Consider the following 14,779-nt stretch of genomic DNA (forward strand, 5'->3'; position numbering starts at 1 on the left):
CCTCTCCTCAATAAGATACCAAAATTAAGGTATTCATGTTTGTTAATGAGTTGCATGTTTAGAAAAAAACAATAATTCTAAGTATGAAGACTTGTTACTAATTAAAAATACAAAATCCAATGTACCATGTGTATTACAATGGTTGTGTGATACCATCGCCTAATAATTCTACAGTACCTTTTTACTAGTGGAATAAAAGAACCACATAGGCCTACGAGTTTAACCTTTTCCTCGATTTTCCATATTGTAGGAGAAGATATGTGTTGCAGGGGAGTGATATTCACAGGTTCGGTTCTTCCTACACGATCTTCTCCTTCTGCGCTCACTTTTTCTCCCTCAGACTCTCTCAGTAAAGGTTACGGAGGTGATTCATAATGAGTAAAGTGGCATTTGACAGCACATCTCACTTCACTTCAGATCCATCTCTCAAGTCAGATTCATTTGATTGTGTAATTATTTTCATAACCAACTGCTTTGTTAATGATTTCAACCAAAGATTGGTTGACAGACTGAGGGATTGTCTGACAAATATTCATATTCAGATGCGTAACAGACATGAGGCAAGGCGGAGAAGAGAGAACACAGTAATGAGAACTGACTGTTCTCTAATAGCTAGCAGCAATAGTCAGTGAACGTAAAGGCCATACTGCCATCTGCTGACCATGTTGTTTAAATGTTAACAGTCTACGCTTTTTTTCCTCCTTCAAACTCTAATAAAACAGCTTCCACATAAGGAGGAATGTGAACGGAGGCAAAAACTGCTGAGGTTAGCGTGAGCTAAGAGCAAAAACAGCAGGAGAGACTCTTTACTCTCGCTGTTAACTCACTCTGGCAATAATGCTGCAGAGCAAACAGCCTCTAATGTGAACAAACTAACTTAAATTCTCATCAAACATAAGCTCTGGTCCAAACCCTAGTGAGCTGCCAGCCAAAACAGCATTTTAAAGCATCATACGCATGTTCCTGATGTTCCAAAATGAAGTAAACACAATTAAGATACCTTTTAGCTACAGTCAAGTATCCAGATTCAAAATCAGAAGGTTTTATTTTTGGACGTTACGAATACAGCTGGCTAGTTTTCACAACAGAGCTATTGTCTCGGCCACAGAACATACAAATCTTAGTCAGATGGAAGTACAGAAGTCATACATTGGACAGATTGACATAAAATGTTGTCGCATATTTTGAATAGATTCTTTTATTGGTGCCAGACATGAATGTGAGACTCCAAGTTTAGGTATCTTTTATCGTAATATGTGTCATCCTTTCTTTGTAAATGTTCAATGAATGTGATGCAAATTCTACTTGCATCCTAGCCAGGTAGCTGAGAATTATAACTTGTAACTGACTGATAACAGGAAATAATGTGCATCTCATCTAAATGTCATATGATCTAGCTAATACGTTTTTTTTTTTTTAACCTAATAAACAGTAAAAAAAAATGAGTTGATCTAAAAAAAAAAAATGGCATACACATTGTGTATACACGTATCCCAATTCTACACACACACATTGTGTACAAATGTGTTTCACACTTTCAGAGACACACATAGGACTGTGTGTAATGGTGTGTTAGTATAAACATAGCATTACGGGAATTATTTACAGGGGGTCCATGCCATGTTGTGTACTGAACTCCTGGAAGTCCTCTGGGATGGTGTCTGCAAAAGAGAGGATGGTAAGATACTATATGATAATTGTATAGATTCTGTAATAAGTTTTGAGCATATGGTGTGAGTTTATATTTGCTTGTAACGATTAATCGTGATTAATCGAAATCCAAAATAAAAGTTTGTGTTTACATAATATATGTGTGTGTATTGTGTATAATTATTTTGTATATATAAATACACACGCGTGTATATATTTGAGAAATATTTGCATTTATATACTGCATATATATCTTTATATGATTTATATTATGTATAAATAGAACTATTTTATATATAAATAACACATTTTTATTAAATATATACATGTATGTGTGTGTATTTATATATACAAAATAATTATACACAATACATACACATTTATTATGTAAACACAAACGTTTATTTTGGATTCGATTAATCACGATTAATCATTACAGCCCTACTTGTATGTACACTACCATTCAAAAGTTTAGGTAACATTAATTGAAATGTTACAATTATATATAAACAAATGTAATGAGTTTAATGCATGCTTGCAGAGTTAAAGTATTAATTTCTTTGTTTTAATTAGAACAGTTATGTTTCTGCTTGCTCTAACTTCAGTGTATAACGTATGTTTGTGTTCTCACCATTGCAGCGGTACTTCAAGTTTGACCAGATGATGTTCTCCTGAGAGAAGCAGAACACTCCCAGTCTTCCTCCTCTCATTGTGGTATCAATTGTCACCCCAGAATCTGCCACCAGCTCTGTACCCTCATAGAAACGAACCCTAAAAACACACATACAAGTCTGTACTGAATCATCTTGTTTTTTTAACACTTTTCTTTCTCATTTGCTAGCTCGGCTTCCATTTTGAGTCACCTGAATTCTGACTAGCTCACCTGATGTATCCGACTTGTGGGCGGTGTTGCAGGTACCAGCGGTATGATACCTTATCCTTCCAGCCAACGTTCCTTGGATCCTTCCACAGGAGACGCACCTGATCATTAGTGTCTCCTGTATGCCAGAGAGAGTTCCTCAAATGCTCACCTGGACCAGACTTGGACTTCACTGCCTGAGAGCGAGAGATTAGTCCTTTTAATTCCATGAAAGACTTCCTCACACATTTAGAGATATTGAAATTGAGCTAATCAACCTTCAGCTGAATGCCAGGTTCAGCTACGGCTCTGAACGGCGTGGCCTGCCAGTACGTCTGCTCCGTTTGCTTCCACATAACCACATAGAAACTGGAAGAGTCCTGGTATCCAAAGATGAAGCCGGCATAGTCGTCATCAGTCACCGTATTCACGTGGAACGTTCCCTCGAAGTCAACACCACTGAATGCAGTGTAACCTGGTCGTCGGAGAGGGGAATGGTGTCATTCATGTAAATAACACAATTAATCACGATGGAAAAACATGCATCCACTCACCAACAGCGAGGCCTGGATCACTGTTCATGGTCTGGACAATCTCCATTCCCTTTGCAGCAAGGCAAAGAATTTGTCAGAGTTGTATGTCTCAAACACAGTTATCTGTAGAGACATTAATATCTTTAGCTGTACCTGGTTAAGAACCACCCAGTTGGGGTCAATCTGAGCATCACCCTCGGGGTCCAGTACAACGGTCTGATAGGCTCTGAAGTCTGTCAGCGTGATCTCTGCATTTTCTGGACAGTTATCGATCCTGTCGATTACCTTGTCCTGGTCAAAGTCGGATTCGCATGTGTCACCTACTCCATCATCTGAAGTAATGAACAGGTGAGTGAGGGATGATTGTAATATACGATTTCTGAATGTTCACTGCATTAAGTACAATACTTTCTGTGAATAATGGGATCATTTTCTGTCTGTTGCTTACACAAAGGTATCGTGTGGCTTTTAAAGACTTGGAATATAGTGCAAAGTCGTACGTCAACTACTTTTATAAATCTTGAGAGCCACTGTTAATTTTCTATTTTTGTTTTATGTGCATTATTTTTTGTCTCTCCAAGTCAAAATATTCTAGTGAGTGGTCACATCTAAATTTTTTAATTGGCCCAAGTGAAATTCTGTCAAATAAATTGAATTAATTGTTGCAATAGTCTGTTAACATTGGCTCAATGAGAAATAATATGTCAGACTAATTGAAAAATTTAGATGTGACCAGTCACTAGAAAATTATGACTTGGGGATGTAATTTTTTTTTACAGTGTAATAATGAACAGTGCATGCTGTGTCTATGTAAGGATTAGTGGTGTACTCACTGTTGTCGTCTATCTGGTCAGGGTTGGGCACTAACCGACAGTTATCTGGACCAGGAGGCAGTGAGTCGGGAATACCGTCATTATCATCATCATCATCACATTCATCTCCAAGTCCGTCTTTATCCGTGTCTAGTTGGGAGCTATTAATTACCAGCGGGCAGTTGTCCTTGCTATCTTGGTGACCATCCCCATCACTGAAGATACAAAAAAACAATTTTGGTGCAACAATGAAGAAACTGATATGCAAAGGAAACCATGTCCCTGTTGCATGAATGATGGACTTTTTCATACCTATCTTGATTAGTGTCGCAAGAGTCTCCAACAAGATCATTGTCAATGTCAGACTAGGGAAACGAGAATTTAATGGAGGTATTAATCATAGTAAAAACAACAGAACAGTGTTACGAGTAATATTTGGCTGTCTGCGAATGTACCTGATTTGGATTTGGGATGTCAGGACAGCTATCACACGCATCTCCCACACCGTCTCCGTCACGATCCACCTGATCACGGTTTTTCACTCGCTGGCAGTTATCCAGGAAGTTTTTGATCCCTGACGATCAATAAAATCGGACAACACAAATGGGAATGACTCAAAAAGACCAATATTTTGTTGGAACCGAATCATCAAGACTTTTAGACGTACTTCACGGTGTGTGAAAAATATTTCCATGATTTGTTATCACAACTTTTTATCTTTTGTCAAATCAACTTCGATAACTAATGTGTGAAGATAACATACTATTTTGAGTTTCTGTTTATTAAACCATTCTTCTTCATTGTATTAACTCAAAAAAATTATTACAACAAACTAAACATTTTAAGGCAACAAGGTAACTTGCTTTTTAAACCAACATATTTTTTTTACAGTGTATGTATATGGGTATCTCTTACCATCTCCATCCATGTCGTCATCGCATGCATCTCCGAGCCCATCAGAATCGGTGTCTCTCTGGTCCGGGTTATCCACTCGGACACAGTTGTCACATGCGTCCCCATGACTGTCCTTATCGCTGTTCAGCTGATTTATATTTGGCTTCAACCAGCAGTTATCCTAAAATCCATACATATGCACAGGAACAAAGTATACTTAATAACCAGAGATAGAAACGCAAGAGGTAAGAGAACTTTAAATGAATACTGAGAGTGAGATTCTGCAGTGCATTAACATATAAACAACCACGGCATGAATGTGTGTGTATGTTTGTGTGTTTACCTGCTCATTCAATATCCCATCTCCATCTGCGTCTGGGTCGCATGCATCGCCTTTCCCATCGCTATCTGCGTCCTCTTGACCCGAGTTTGGAACGGTTATACAGTTATCCTGGTGTTGAGGACAAAATATGAATCATCTCTCCCAGAGCCGGGTAAGTGGGGTCACCAGAGCCCTAAGCAAGTCTATATCGATTGCATTGTTGCCATGATTACCTTTCTGCAGGTTGGGTCGCGGCAGCGCAGTTTCTCATCAGGGTACCCGTCGATGTCAGTGTCTTTACCACAGAGATAACCATTCCCAGCCCATCCAATGCCACACTAGAGTAAACACACACACACTCTTAGCATTTGCCCTTGAGCAGAATGGCTTTTTCATAATGTGTGAATGTGTGTTTCAAGGTACCTGGCATGTGATGGTGCCATCTCTCTCCTCTATGCACTGTGCATTAGGGTCGCAAGGGTTTTGTAGACGGTTTGCACAGCTTTTCTCTGGCTTGCAACCTTTGTTCTGGTCACCTGTAAATCCGGTCTTACATCGGCCACATTGATATGATCCCTACACACACCATAACACACATAACACTTTAAGGTGCTATTCTTTTGCTTTGCATGTCTTTGTGACATATGATGGCACTCTGCATCATAGAAATGCATTATGTCGGTTCTCACCACAGAGTTCACACAGACGGAGTTGGGGGTGCATCCTCCATTATCCGGTCCTTTACACTCATCGACATCATCACACACCTAAAGAAGATGTAGGAATTAGGAAATGTACACATACCCAATCATACACTAAACACCCTTTTGCTTGTCACTCCATTAATCAATGGATGTGCATCAAAATATCAGTGGCAAATGGCCCTTTTTTTTTAAATGTCTGAACTCTGCGTACAACATATAATGTGCACACTCTGGCGCTGGGGTATTGCTTTATCTTTACACTTCATTTTACATAGAAATGTAATGCATTAGGGAACATTGCATTAGCCCCAATACACCAGTGGCATACCTGCTTGTGTGTTTGTGCATAGGTCACACCAACACCCTCCAATGGTTTGCCAGTAAATCCAAGAGGACATGCTTCACAGCGGAACCCTGGAGCCATGTTCACACACCTCACACCAGGGAAGCAGGGGTTGAATTGGCACTGCAAAAGACACAAAAATGCATGGCAATGTCATGCAATCGAACCAGATTAGTGCTTCAAAATATGAGGCAGCTGCGCCTAGGGCGACCGTAGTGTGAATTCTGGCTTATGGTCCTTTCCCTTCCCAATGTTAACCTGTCTAACTAACTAACTTTAAGGAGAAAAAGTCCATAAATGTAACTTTAAACAAAATCGTAATTTAAGTTTCATTAATGTTTTCCTTAGATTAAATAGGCCATTTTTTTTTGCTGCACTTAAAGAAGTCAGACTCTCTTTAGACTTTAAAGAAAGTTTAAAGAAAAATTTTTCGTACCTCACTGTGCCTGGACAGGTCAACTTAAACAAGGTGTAACTTAAAACTAAAAATGAGTGGCCATATTCATTAATTTCGGTTTCAAACAAAAACAGAAAGTTGCAGTATGTTTTTTAGTACATCAAAAACTTTTTATTTCAGAAGATCAACACATAAATCCCACACTACTCAAACTTGCATCGCTGCAAAATTTTATTTATTTTGGTCGATCGACTTTCCTCAGGCTATTTTTGAGGATCACGGAAAATTTAATTTGTCATATGACCCCTTTAATGAATAGGCATATACCTCATCAACGTCATCACAGCTGTATCCATCTCCAGTGTATCCGACAGGGCATGGACCGCACTCCACCCCTTCGTCTGTCTCTATGCACATATCATTACGGAAACACACTCCAGGAGTGCATTTTGGCTTCACCACTTCCGTTCCGCCAAGACCTAAAATGAATCAATAATATTTAGCATATATGGTGTGGTTTGAAACATTCATATGCCTGTAACAGAACACTCCAATGATTGAAATATATAATGTTTTGGTCTCTTATCTGAATATCCTCACCAACAAACTCGTGCATATCATGCTCGTGCTCAATGTAATGTCTTACCACAAGCCTGGCACTCAGAGATGGTGTTTCTGAGGAAAGATGTTTCCTTCACCTGTAAACATGCGAAATCTGGGTCATAAGTAAGGGATGGGGGAAAATAAGAACATTAAACAAAAGGAAAATGGGCAGAGAGGTTTTACCTGCTGAATGAGTACATCTTTCAGCTCATTAATGACCTTTGTGAGCTCCAGCATCTGATTCGTAAGCTGTTTCGTGTTAAGACCTTTATAAACAACAACAAAACGCTTTTATAATTTTAGCAGACATATATTTCACTCCATTTCTTTATCTTATCTTTTGTAATCTATTCCCCAAAGGTGCACTCAGATTTATGCTCATTTTGTGTCTTGGATGGGAAAGGTTTGCTGATGCCATTAGAAAATGCTTTGGTAACACTTTATTTCGATAGTCCACTTTAGACATTCTACTAACTATAAGTAACTTTGCAACTACATGTCAACAAACTGTCATTAGATGATTAGTAGACTGTCTGCTTAATATCAACAATTTATTTTATTGGTCCCCCAACAGACATTCTACTGACTATAAGTAACTTGGCAACTACAAGTCAACTTATTATACTAACCCTAACACCTAACCATAACCTACCAGTCTACTGACAGTCTACTAATACTCTAATGAGAGTTAGTTGACATGTAGTTGAAAACGTACTTATAGTTAGTAATGGACTATCGAAATAAAGTGTAACCAATGCTTTATTTGTAACAAACTTCTAGCCGTAGCAACCAACCAGAACCCCCCAGCAACTGTTTAGCAACACCCTGGCAACCACCAATAACACCCTAGACTTGTGATGGCAGACATGAGTTTCGCACCACTCATGTTTTCTTTAGAAATGTAAAAATCGAGTTGTTACCTAAAGTCTGTACGGAGTCGCTCTGATGAGTGTGGCAGTCCTGCAGCGTTGCAACATTTTCCATTGAATCACCGTATGCCAGTTTGAGCTCCTCCAACTGCTCCTGCCAATCACAACGTGAGGAACACAATGGGGAGTTTATGTTAGTGTATTAGTGCATGCATCAAAACCCTTCAAATATGTCTCGGCGTGTGACTGTTTAACATGTTGCATACTTGTGCTTTCCCCTGCATAGTTTTTAACTCCACTCCTTGGTGATTGTTCAGGCCATTAAACACAGCTGGTAGATCTCTCAGCGTCTCCACCAGCCTGCAGTCCAGGTGTAGCTCCACCCCGGGCACCGGTAGCACCCCCTGGCCGTGCGGGAAGCCCCCTGGGTGGCCCACCTCCAGTCCCTTCAGGTGGAAGAGCAGCCGATGCTTCTCACCATCAGCCAGCTTCAGGTTGTTAAGGGTGACGGTACTCATCCTACCATCTCTGCGCAGGTATCGTAAAGTAGCTACAGAGAGAGAAAGTGTCTTTTATGCTTATCCATTTGCACATTTCTGCTTGTTTTTAGAGCTTAAAACTTTTTGTTTCTAAGTTAAAGGCAGAGCATTTTTTGTTATGCTGGTTGAAAGTCTCTTTATATCCTGATAACAATCACTAAATTAAGTGGTCTAAATGTATTTATATGTATATATATATCGTCTGTGGGAGGCGTAGGACCATTAAATGTCCGTCCAGTCATTGCATACGGTCCGAATGCAATGATACGATGTCCTACATACCTGTCTACGCACCCTGCTTATCACATGCTATGCAGAGTTAAAATTAAAATTAAAAAAACTTTGTTATCTATATCTATCAACCAGTGATAGAAATTTGCCTTAAGTTAAAAGGCTCACATATACACAGTACAAATCACACACATCACAAAACACAAATTAATACAAAAAAAATACCGTACAAATATGAAAATAAATAAAGGCTTAAATACAATATACTGTACAATATTTTTTTGGTCTTATTTAGAGGGGTGGTAAAATGCCATTTTCACAAGATGTAAAATAAATCTCTGATGTCCCCAGAGTGTGTGTGTGAAGTTTTAGCACAAAATACCCCACAGATATTTTTATATAGCATGTTAAAGTTGTCACTTTTTGAGGATTGGCAAAAACGCACCGTTTTGTGTCTGGCCCTTTAAATGTAAATGAGCTGCTGTAGAGGGCGGGGTTTCAAGAGCTTGTGTGTGTTAGCAGCTGCGATTACCTCACACAGACACACACTAAAATGACAGAAACTGTTCTGCCTTTAATGTTTAAACGGAGTCAGACAAAGATGGAGAGACTCAAGAAGAAGTGACAACATGTAGAAGCAACAGGACGTCTCTGAATGGTTAGTTGATGAGTTTGTTGCTGATGTGGAGTTAACTATCTTCAATTAGCATATTCTGTCATGATAATCTATAAATCGCTCGTATAGGAATTGTTGTGAGATGCACACAGAGGGACTTTCTATTGCATGTGAAAAGATGGATGCTAAAGTTTGATCTGACTCACAAATGTACTCGACTACAACAACTCTTCCTCTTCTCAACATGGACTGTGTGTTCAGGGGGCGGGGCTTATGTACATTTTAGGGTTGGTGATGTCACTAACCCGGGAGGAATGTCGTGTAGTCCCTACCAGCCGTTTGTTGTAGTCCTTTTCTTTAAAAGCAAATATCTTCCTTTGCTTTGAACTTTGAGCGTTGTAACTTTACAGATGTTGTTTATGCTCAAACAGCAACATTACAAACTAACTACAGTTAGAAAAGTGAAATCATACTTTATCACCCCTTTAAAATATAAATTGCAGTAGGAATAAAAGAGTTCCTGTAAGCTTTCTCGTTAGACGTCAGTCACCGAGCACCACAACCGAAACAGCAGACGCTCTTTACAGATCTTCATAAACCCAAACAACGAGCTTATGCTGCGTTCCCGCCATAACTACTGTCATTTGGAAGAGATGGTACAGTCAGTGCTCTTTAAATATTTTTTTGTTCATTATTGTATTGTTATGAGCTTTGAGACATGAGGTAGTTTAACGCCGTCTCTCAGGATACTTTTGTTTGCTCCCCTTTTGTGTGTTTTATTGGAGGAAACGTAGCTTTTTTAAAAGCTAGCTTGCTATCGCTGGCCTCTCTGAAAAGTGCCTACTCTACCTTTAAACTCAGTTGCAAATTTTCATAGTGAAGCCCACAGATTTTTCCCCCCCCCCCTGAAATCATAAGCTTGAACAAGTGTGGTTCTGCCAAAGTTCACGTACCTTTGTTGAGTTTTCCGAGCACAGAGAACTCAAAGTACTTGCTGTTGTCCCGTGGATTGTACAGGCTGAATATGGTGTTTCCGGTTCTGGGCTGGAGACGAAACGTTGTGAGAATAAAGAGCTCCGTCACTCCCTGCTCCGCCAAACCTCCGTGCAGGAGATCCGGTAGACAGTCCGGCGACGTTAAGAGGTTATACACTGCGGGGGAAATGTTATTTAAATGTTATATAAGAAACACAAAGCTCACAAACATGTAGTTGTTCCTCAGGCTAATGCATCCTGGGACTGATGCCCAGGCCTTTTTAGGTTGATGTCATTTCTGTTAGACGGTAAATACTGTTGCTGTTTATTTAGTCGGTTGCATGTTGCTAAATACATGTTTAAGGATTTGTAGTTCTTTGAAGTTTGTAAATGGCAAGAATTAGTTGTTTTTTATACACAGGCCTAACACAAACACGGCTGTAACAAGTCTAATTGCATTTAAATGCATTCAAATTTTGAATGTTTTGGCATTGTGAATGGGAAAATGTTGAAACCCAGACCATATATAACATGCTTGCTGAGTGACACAATTTGGTGAGAACCATTTGAAAAAGATATAGAGATTTCACTTGATAGAAATGTGTTCGGTTGGGTTCCAGAATAGGCAGAAAAAGGCTTGAATTTCAGATTAAAATCTTGAGTTTTTAAACAAAGTCCTGTAAGTGAAGCAACTGGTCTCAGTTTGTATAATTGAGATTGACAGGGATCAAACTGGACCTTATCCATTGAAAAGTTTCAGTGGAAAACTTCATGGAAACCAGGTGAACGAACAGCCGCTGTGATGTCACTGCCGGATGTCAAACACAGATGTTGGTTGTTATGGCGATGGAAACGTGCCATTGGCTAAACAGGCAAACGTAATGTTGTATGAAAAAATGTTAATGACTCTAGAATGACGTCTTTTCCAATGTTTTAACCTATACTCTCATTTCCATGCCTTAGCAATCATCACTAATCATCAACTAAGTATATTCCCACAAAAACCAAGGCTTGTTGTTTATCTTCTCTTTCTTGTGAAGAATACAGTTTGCTAGTTTCAAAGAGCTGTTTGTTGCTCAAAAGCATCAGTTCGGTTCACAGATGGTGTGTCGAAAGATTTACATGCTGACCGTGATTGTCAACATGTGTGATTTGGCTTTATGTATTATTTGTCATTTGAATGTTCAAACATTCTCCAAGTCATATGTCTTGATGTAAATATTACATTGGCATTTAAAAGGGTAATGTTTATATCCTCATTAGGTGGAAGTACTCAGTGTGTGTGTGTGTGTGTGTGTGTGTGTGTGTGTTTTCTTTAAGTATTATGTGTCCGCCTTTTCAGATTCAATATAATAATGCAATCTCATCCTTGCTGCAAAAGACATTATGACTTCTATAGCCCAGAATGAACTACCGTTCTCTTTCTCTCTCTCTCTCACACACACACACACACACACACACACACACACACACACACACACACACACACACACACACACACACACACACACTTCAACTCTCTCATACACAGGCAATGACCAAAAAACTAAATTGGAGCCTGATGCTTTGTGATAAACACATCCACATTTAAAGAAGATCAAAGTAAATAGATAAATAAAATTTCAAATGTGAGGAAAATGAAGAGACCAGCCTTTACGGCAGAAATCAAACCCTTTTAGAGTGATATTTAAGGCTCAGCATGAGATTTTACAAAATAGTCAAAGAAGCATGAGATAAAGAGCGAGAGTGTAAATAGACCTACAGTAAAAATGTTCTGAACGAACTTAAATAGTCATATTATTAGTTCAACCAGGCAACTTAACTAATGATGAATTAAAGAAACATTTGAACCTATGAAGGAAACTTTATGTGCACTCACCGGTTGATTCTGCGCTTGCTGAGCTGAGGGTCAACATCAGAGAAACAGCCGTGAGGAGATGAACTGTGCCGGCCATCCTTTACCACAACCTTCTGCCACCCCACAGAAGGAGTGTGTGTGTGAGAGAGAAGTCTTGTGAGCTGATCTTTGAGTCCTTCTGGCTACGAGTGTGTGTGTTTTATAGAGAAAGTCTGTGTGTGATTGAGTAGGACACAGGAGTGAGGGACTGAAGAAAAGAGCAAGGTCTGTCTGCATTCGGGTTTTAATGATGTGTGTGTGTGTGTGTGTGTGTGTGTGTGTGTGTGTGTGTGTGTGTGTGTGTGTGTGTGTGTGTGTGTGTGTGTGTGTGTGTGTGTGTGTGTGTGTGTGTGTGTGTGTGTGTGTTTGTGTGTGTGTGTGTGTGTGTGTGTGTTGAAACAGGCTGTCTATCAACTCACAGCAGCTGTGGTGGGCGGAGTCATGAGTCTAACAGACGCCCACATGCTGAGTGGGCGGAGCAACGAGTGGTGTCGTGTAATTGGTGGGCCTGGCTCTCGTCTGAAGTCTTATTGGTTCCTTTTATGAGGTTCCATTTGTTCCACATCCTTCTCTCCGTCCTCCTTTTCCCTCCGTCCGTTCTTCCTTTCTCAGGTTTTCACATATTTTCCTGTCATTTTGACTGGCAGGTGCCGTAAAATACGTCTGCCGGGGTGGATCTCTGGGGAATTGTTTATAGATCACTGGATGGAGAGTTGCTAATGTTCCGTGAAGGTCTGATTCTTGCGCAATGGATTCTGTAATAAAAAAAAAAATTAAAAAGTCAGATAAATATGTGAAGCACACAGCCGTTTAATGATACGGGAGTAATGATCTCATCTCTCATCTCAATGGTAGTTTAATAACATTCACAGTAGCACTTTACAAAAGGCAAAGAAACATCTAAGACTGTGAGTTGTACATATGTTGTTGTGTGTATCCTTTATTAGGCATATATACTAAGTCATGCATCAAAATGGCCACATACACACTCAGCTAAAGTGTGTATGAACTCCTTAAAAAAAATACCTAGCAACTCCCTACACAAAACTTCCCAGCAACCTCCCGCAATGTTCCAGCAAACACCTAGCAGCGTCCCAGCAATCACCCACAACACACCAGCATCCACCTAGCAACATCACACAACACCCTGGCAACCACCTAGCAATTTCCCACAACACCCCAGCAAATCACCTAGCAACCACTTAGCAATTACCCAAAACACCCCAGCAATGCCATAGAAACCAGCCAAGCAACTACCACAACAACAAACTACCTAGCAACCTTCCACATTGACCCAGCAATGATCCACAACACCTAGCAACCATCCAAACACCTAGCAACACCCTAGCAACCACCCAAACCACCACCACCACGCAGCAAAGACCTAGCAACACCTTAGAAACCACCGATAACATCCGAGCAGCATGGCTTTTTTTTTTTACAGGCAAGCACATTTTCAGTAGAAAATATAAAAAAGCTTATTGAAGAAAAAAATGCTTCCTTCACATATATAGATAGACAATGACGACAGAGAGAATAAATCTATATACTATCACTTTTCTCGTGGCGGCGCTCCAGTTCGTTACTCATGGTGGTCGGTGTCATTAATAACAGACTTGAGACTGATATAGCGCTCACATACTCATATTCATGCCGCCGATTGGCCGATCACACTGACCACTGACCAATCACATGATGTTGTGGTGAGTGACATAATCCCACATCCTAATCAGAGGGGCGAACGCTGCCCTGTGTGTGTGTGTGTGTGTGTGTGTGTGTGTGTGTGTGTGTGTGTGTGTGTGTGTGTGTGTGTGTTAGGAGCTAAATTACAGTCTTTTGCCGAAGCTGCTCTGTCATTAAAGCTTTCTGAGGCATTATGGGTATGTTAAGACCCAGGTGGGCAAAGTTCTGGAATGTTCTGATTCAAACCGCCTCCTGTTGGTGTGTGTGTGTGTGTGTGTGTGTGTGTGTGTGTGTGTGTGTGTGTTACCATAGGATCTGGCCTTAAGTCTTTCTCTGAATGTCTGGTTATGTTGGATCCGTCAGTAGAGCAGCAGGAAACAGACAGACACACACTGTGACACACACTTACACACACTTACACTGTGTCCTTTTGTTCTCACTGTAGGTTGAGATGGCCTGACAGAGGCTGTTAGTTTGTGGTAAGACGACCCCGCTAATGATCTTACCATGTGTGTGAGCGCGAGGGTTCGGTTGCACACGTATCCGCGTCCATGTTTGTGTAAGACTAGCCGCAATCATGCGTTTTCAAATCGAGAAATCTCTTTCAACAGACACTTGACAACAGACAGCGTGCGTACCTGAGCTCCACCTCTCACGCACAGGTCGTGTTCAGTGTGTTTATTGAGGCTGGTTATGGTCGTGCTTTTAACAACCTGTGTAACAGGGCTTTAGGAGCATGTAATTGTTCAGACGGGGTAAACCGAGGCGGGAAAATGTTCTCTTGAACTCCTCTCGGGAAGTATAATTTTCCGCTGACCTCCCCTCGGGGCAGCACAGTATTCCTCTGACCTCA

At 40.3% G+C, this 14,779-nt stretch overlaps 1 protein-coding gene across 1 annotated transcript; it reads right to left on the reverse strand.

Annotated features, from left to right (window-relative positions):
* Nucleotides 1-1,020: 1,020 nt before the first annotated feature.
* Nucleotides 1,021-12,625, reverse strand: thbs4b (thrombospondin 4b). The gene is made up of 22 exons (XM_079585815.1): nt 12,226-12,625; nt 10,326-10,523; nt 8,253-8,536; nt 8,038-8,140; nt 7,301-7,383; nt 7,161-7,212; nt 6,842-6,993; nt 6,103-6,240; nt 5,760-5,837; nt 5,494-5,646; nt 5,304-5,408; nt 5,092-5,199; nt 4,770-4,929; nt 4,310-4,428; nt 4,167-4,219; nt 3,876-4,069; nt 3,196-3,374; nt 3,064-3,112; nt 2,788-2,984; nt 2,534-2,706; nt 2,282-2,421; nt 1,021-1,661 (listed from the first exon to the last, which is right to left on the reverse strand). The coding sequence occupies exons 1-22, from the start codon at nt 12,299-12,301 to the stop codon at nt 1,603-1,605; spliced, it is 2,853 nt and encodes a 950-aa protein (XP_079441941.1). The 5' UTR covers nt 12,302-12,625; the 3' UTR covers nt 1,021-1,602.
* Between the last annotated feature and the right edge of the window lie 2,154 nt (nt 12,626-14,779).

This window comes from Phoxinus phoxinus (assembly GCF_949152265.1).
Source record: "Phoxinus phoxinus genome assembly, chromosome: 17".
NCBI classification, from domain to species: domain Eukaryota; kingdom Metazoa; phylum Chordata; class Actinopteri; order Cypriniformes; family Leuciscidae; genus Phoxinus; species Phoxinus phoxinus.

Excerpts from the sequence above, each read along its gene's own strand:
- thbs4b (XM_079585815.1), bottom strand. The coding sequence starts at position 12,301 with ATGGCCGGCACAGTTCATCTCCTCACGGCTGTTTCTCTGATGTTGACC. Across the intron at positions 2,707-2,787 it reads AACCTGGCATTCAGCTGAAG|GCAGTGAAGTCCAAGTCTGG; the intron begins GTTGATTAGCTC and ends TCTCGCTCTCAG. Across the intron at positions 1,662-2,281 it reads CTTGAAGTACCGCTGCAATG|ACACCATCCCAGAGGACTTC; the intron begins GTGAGAACACAA and ends TCTCTTTTGCAG.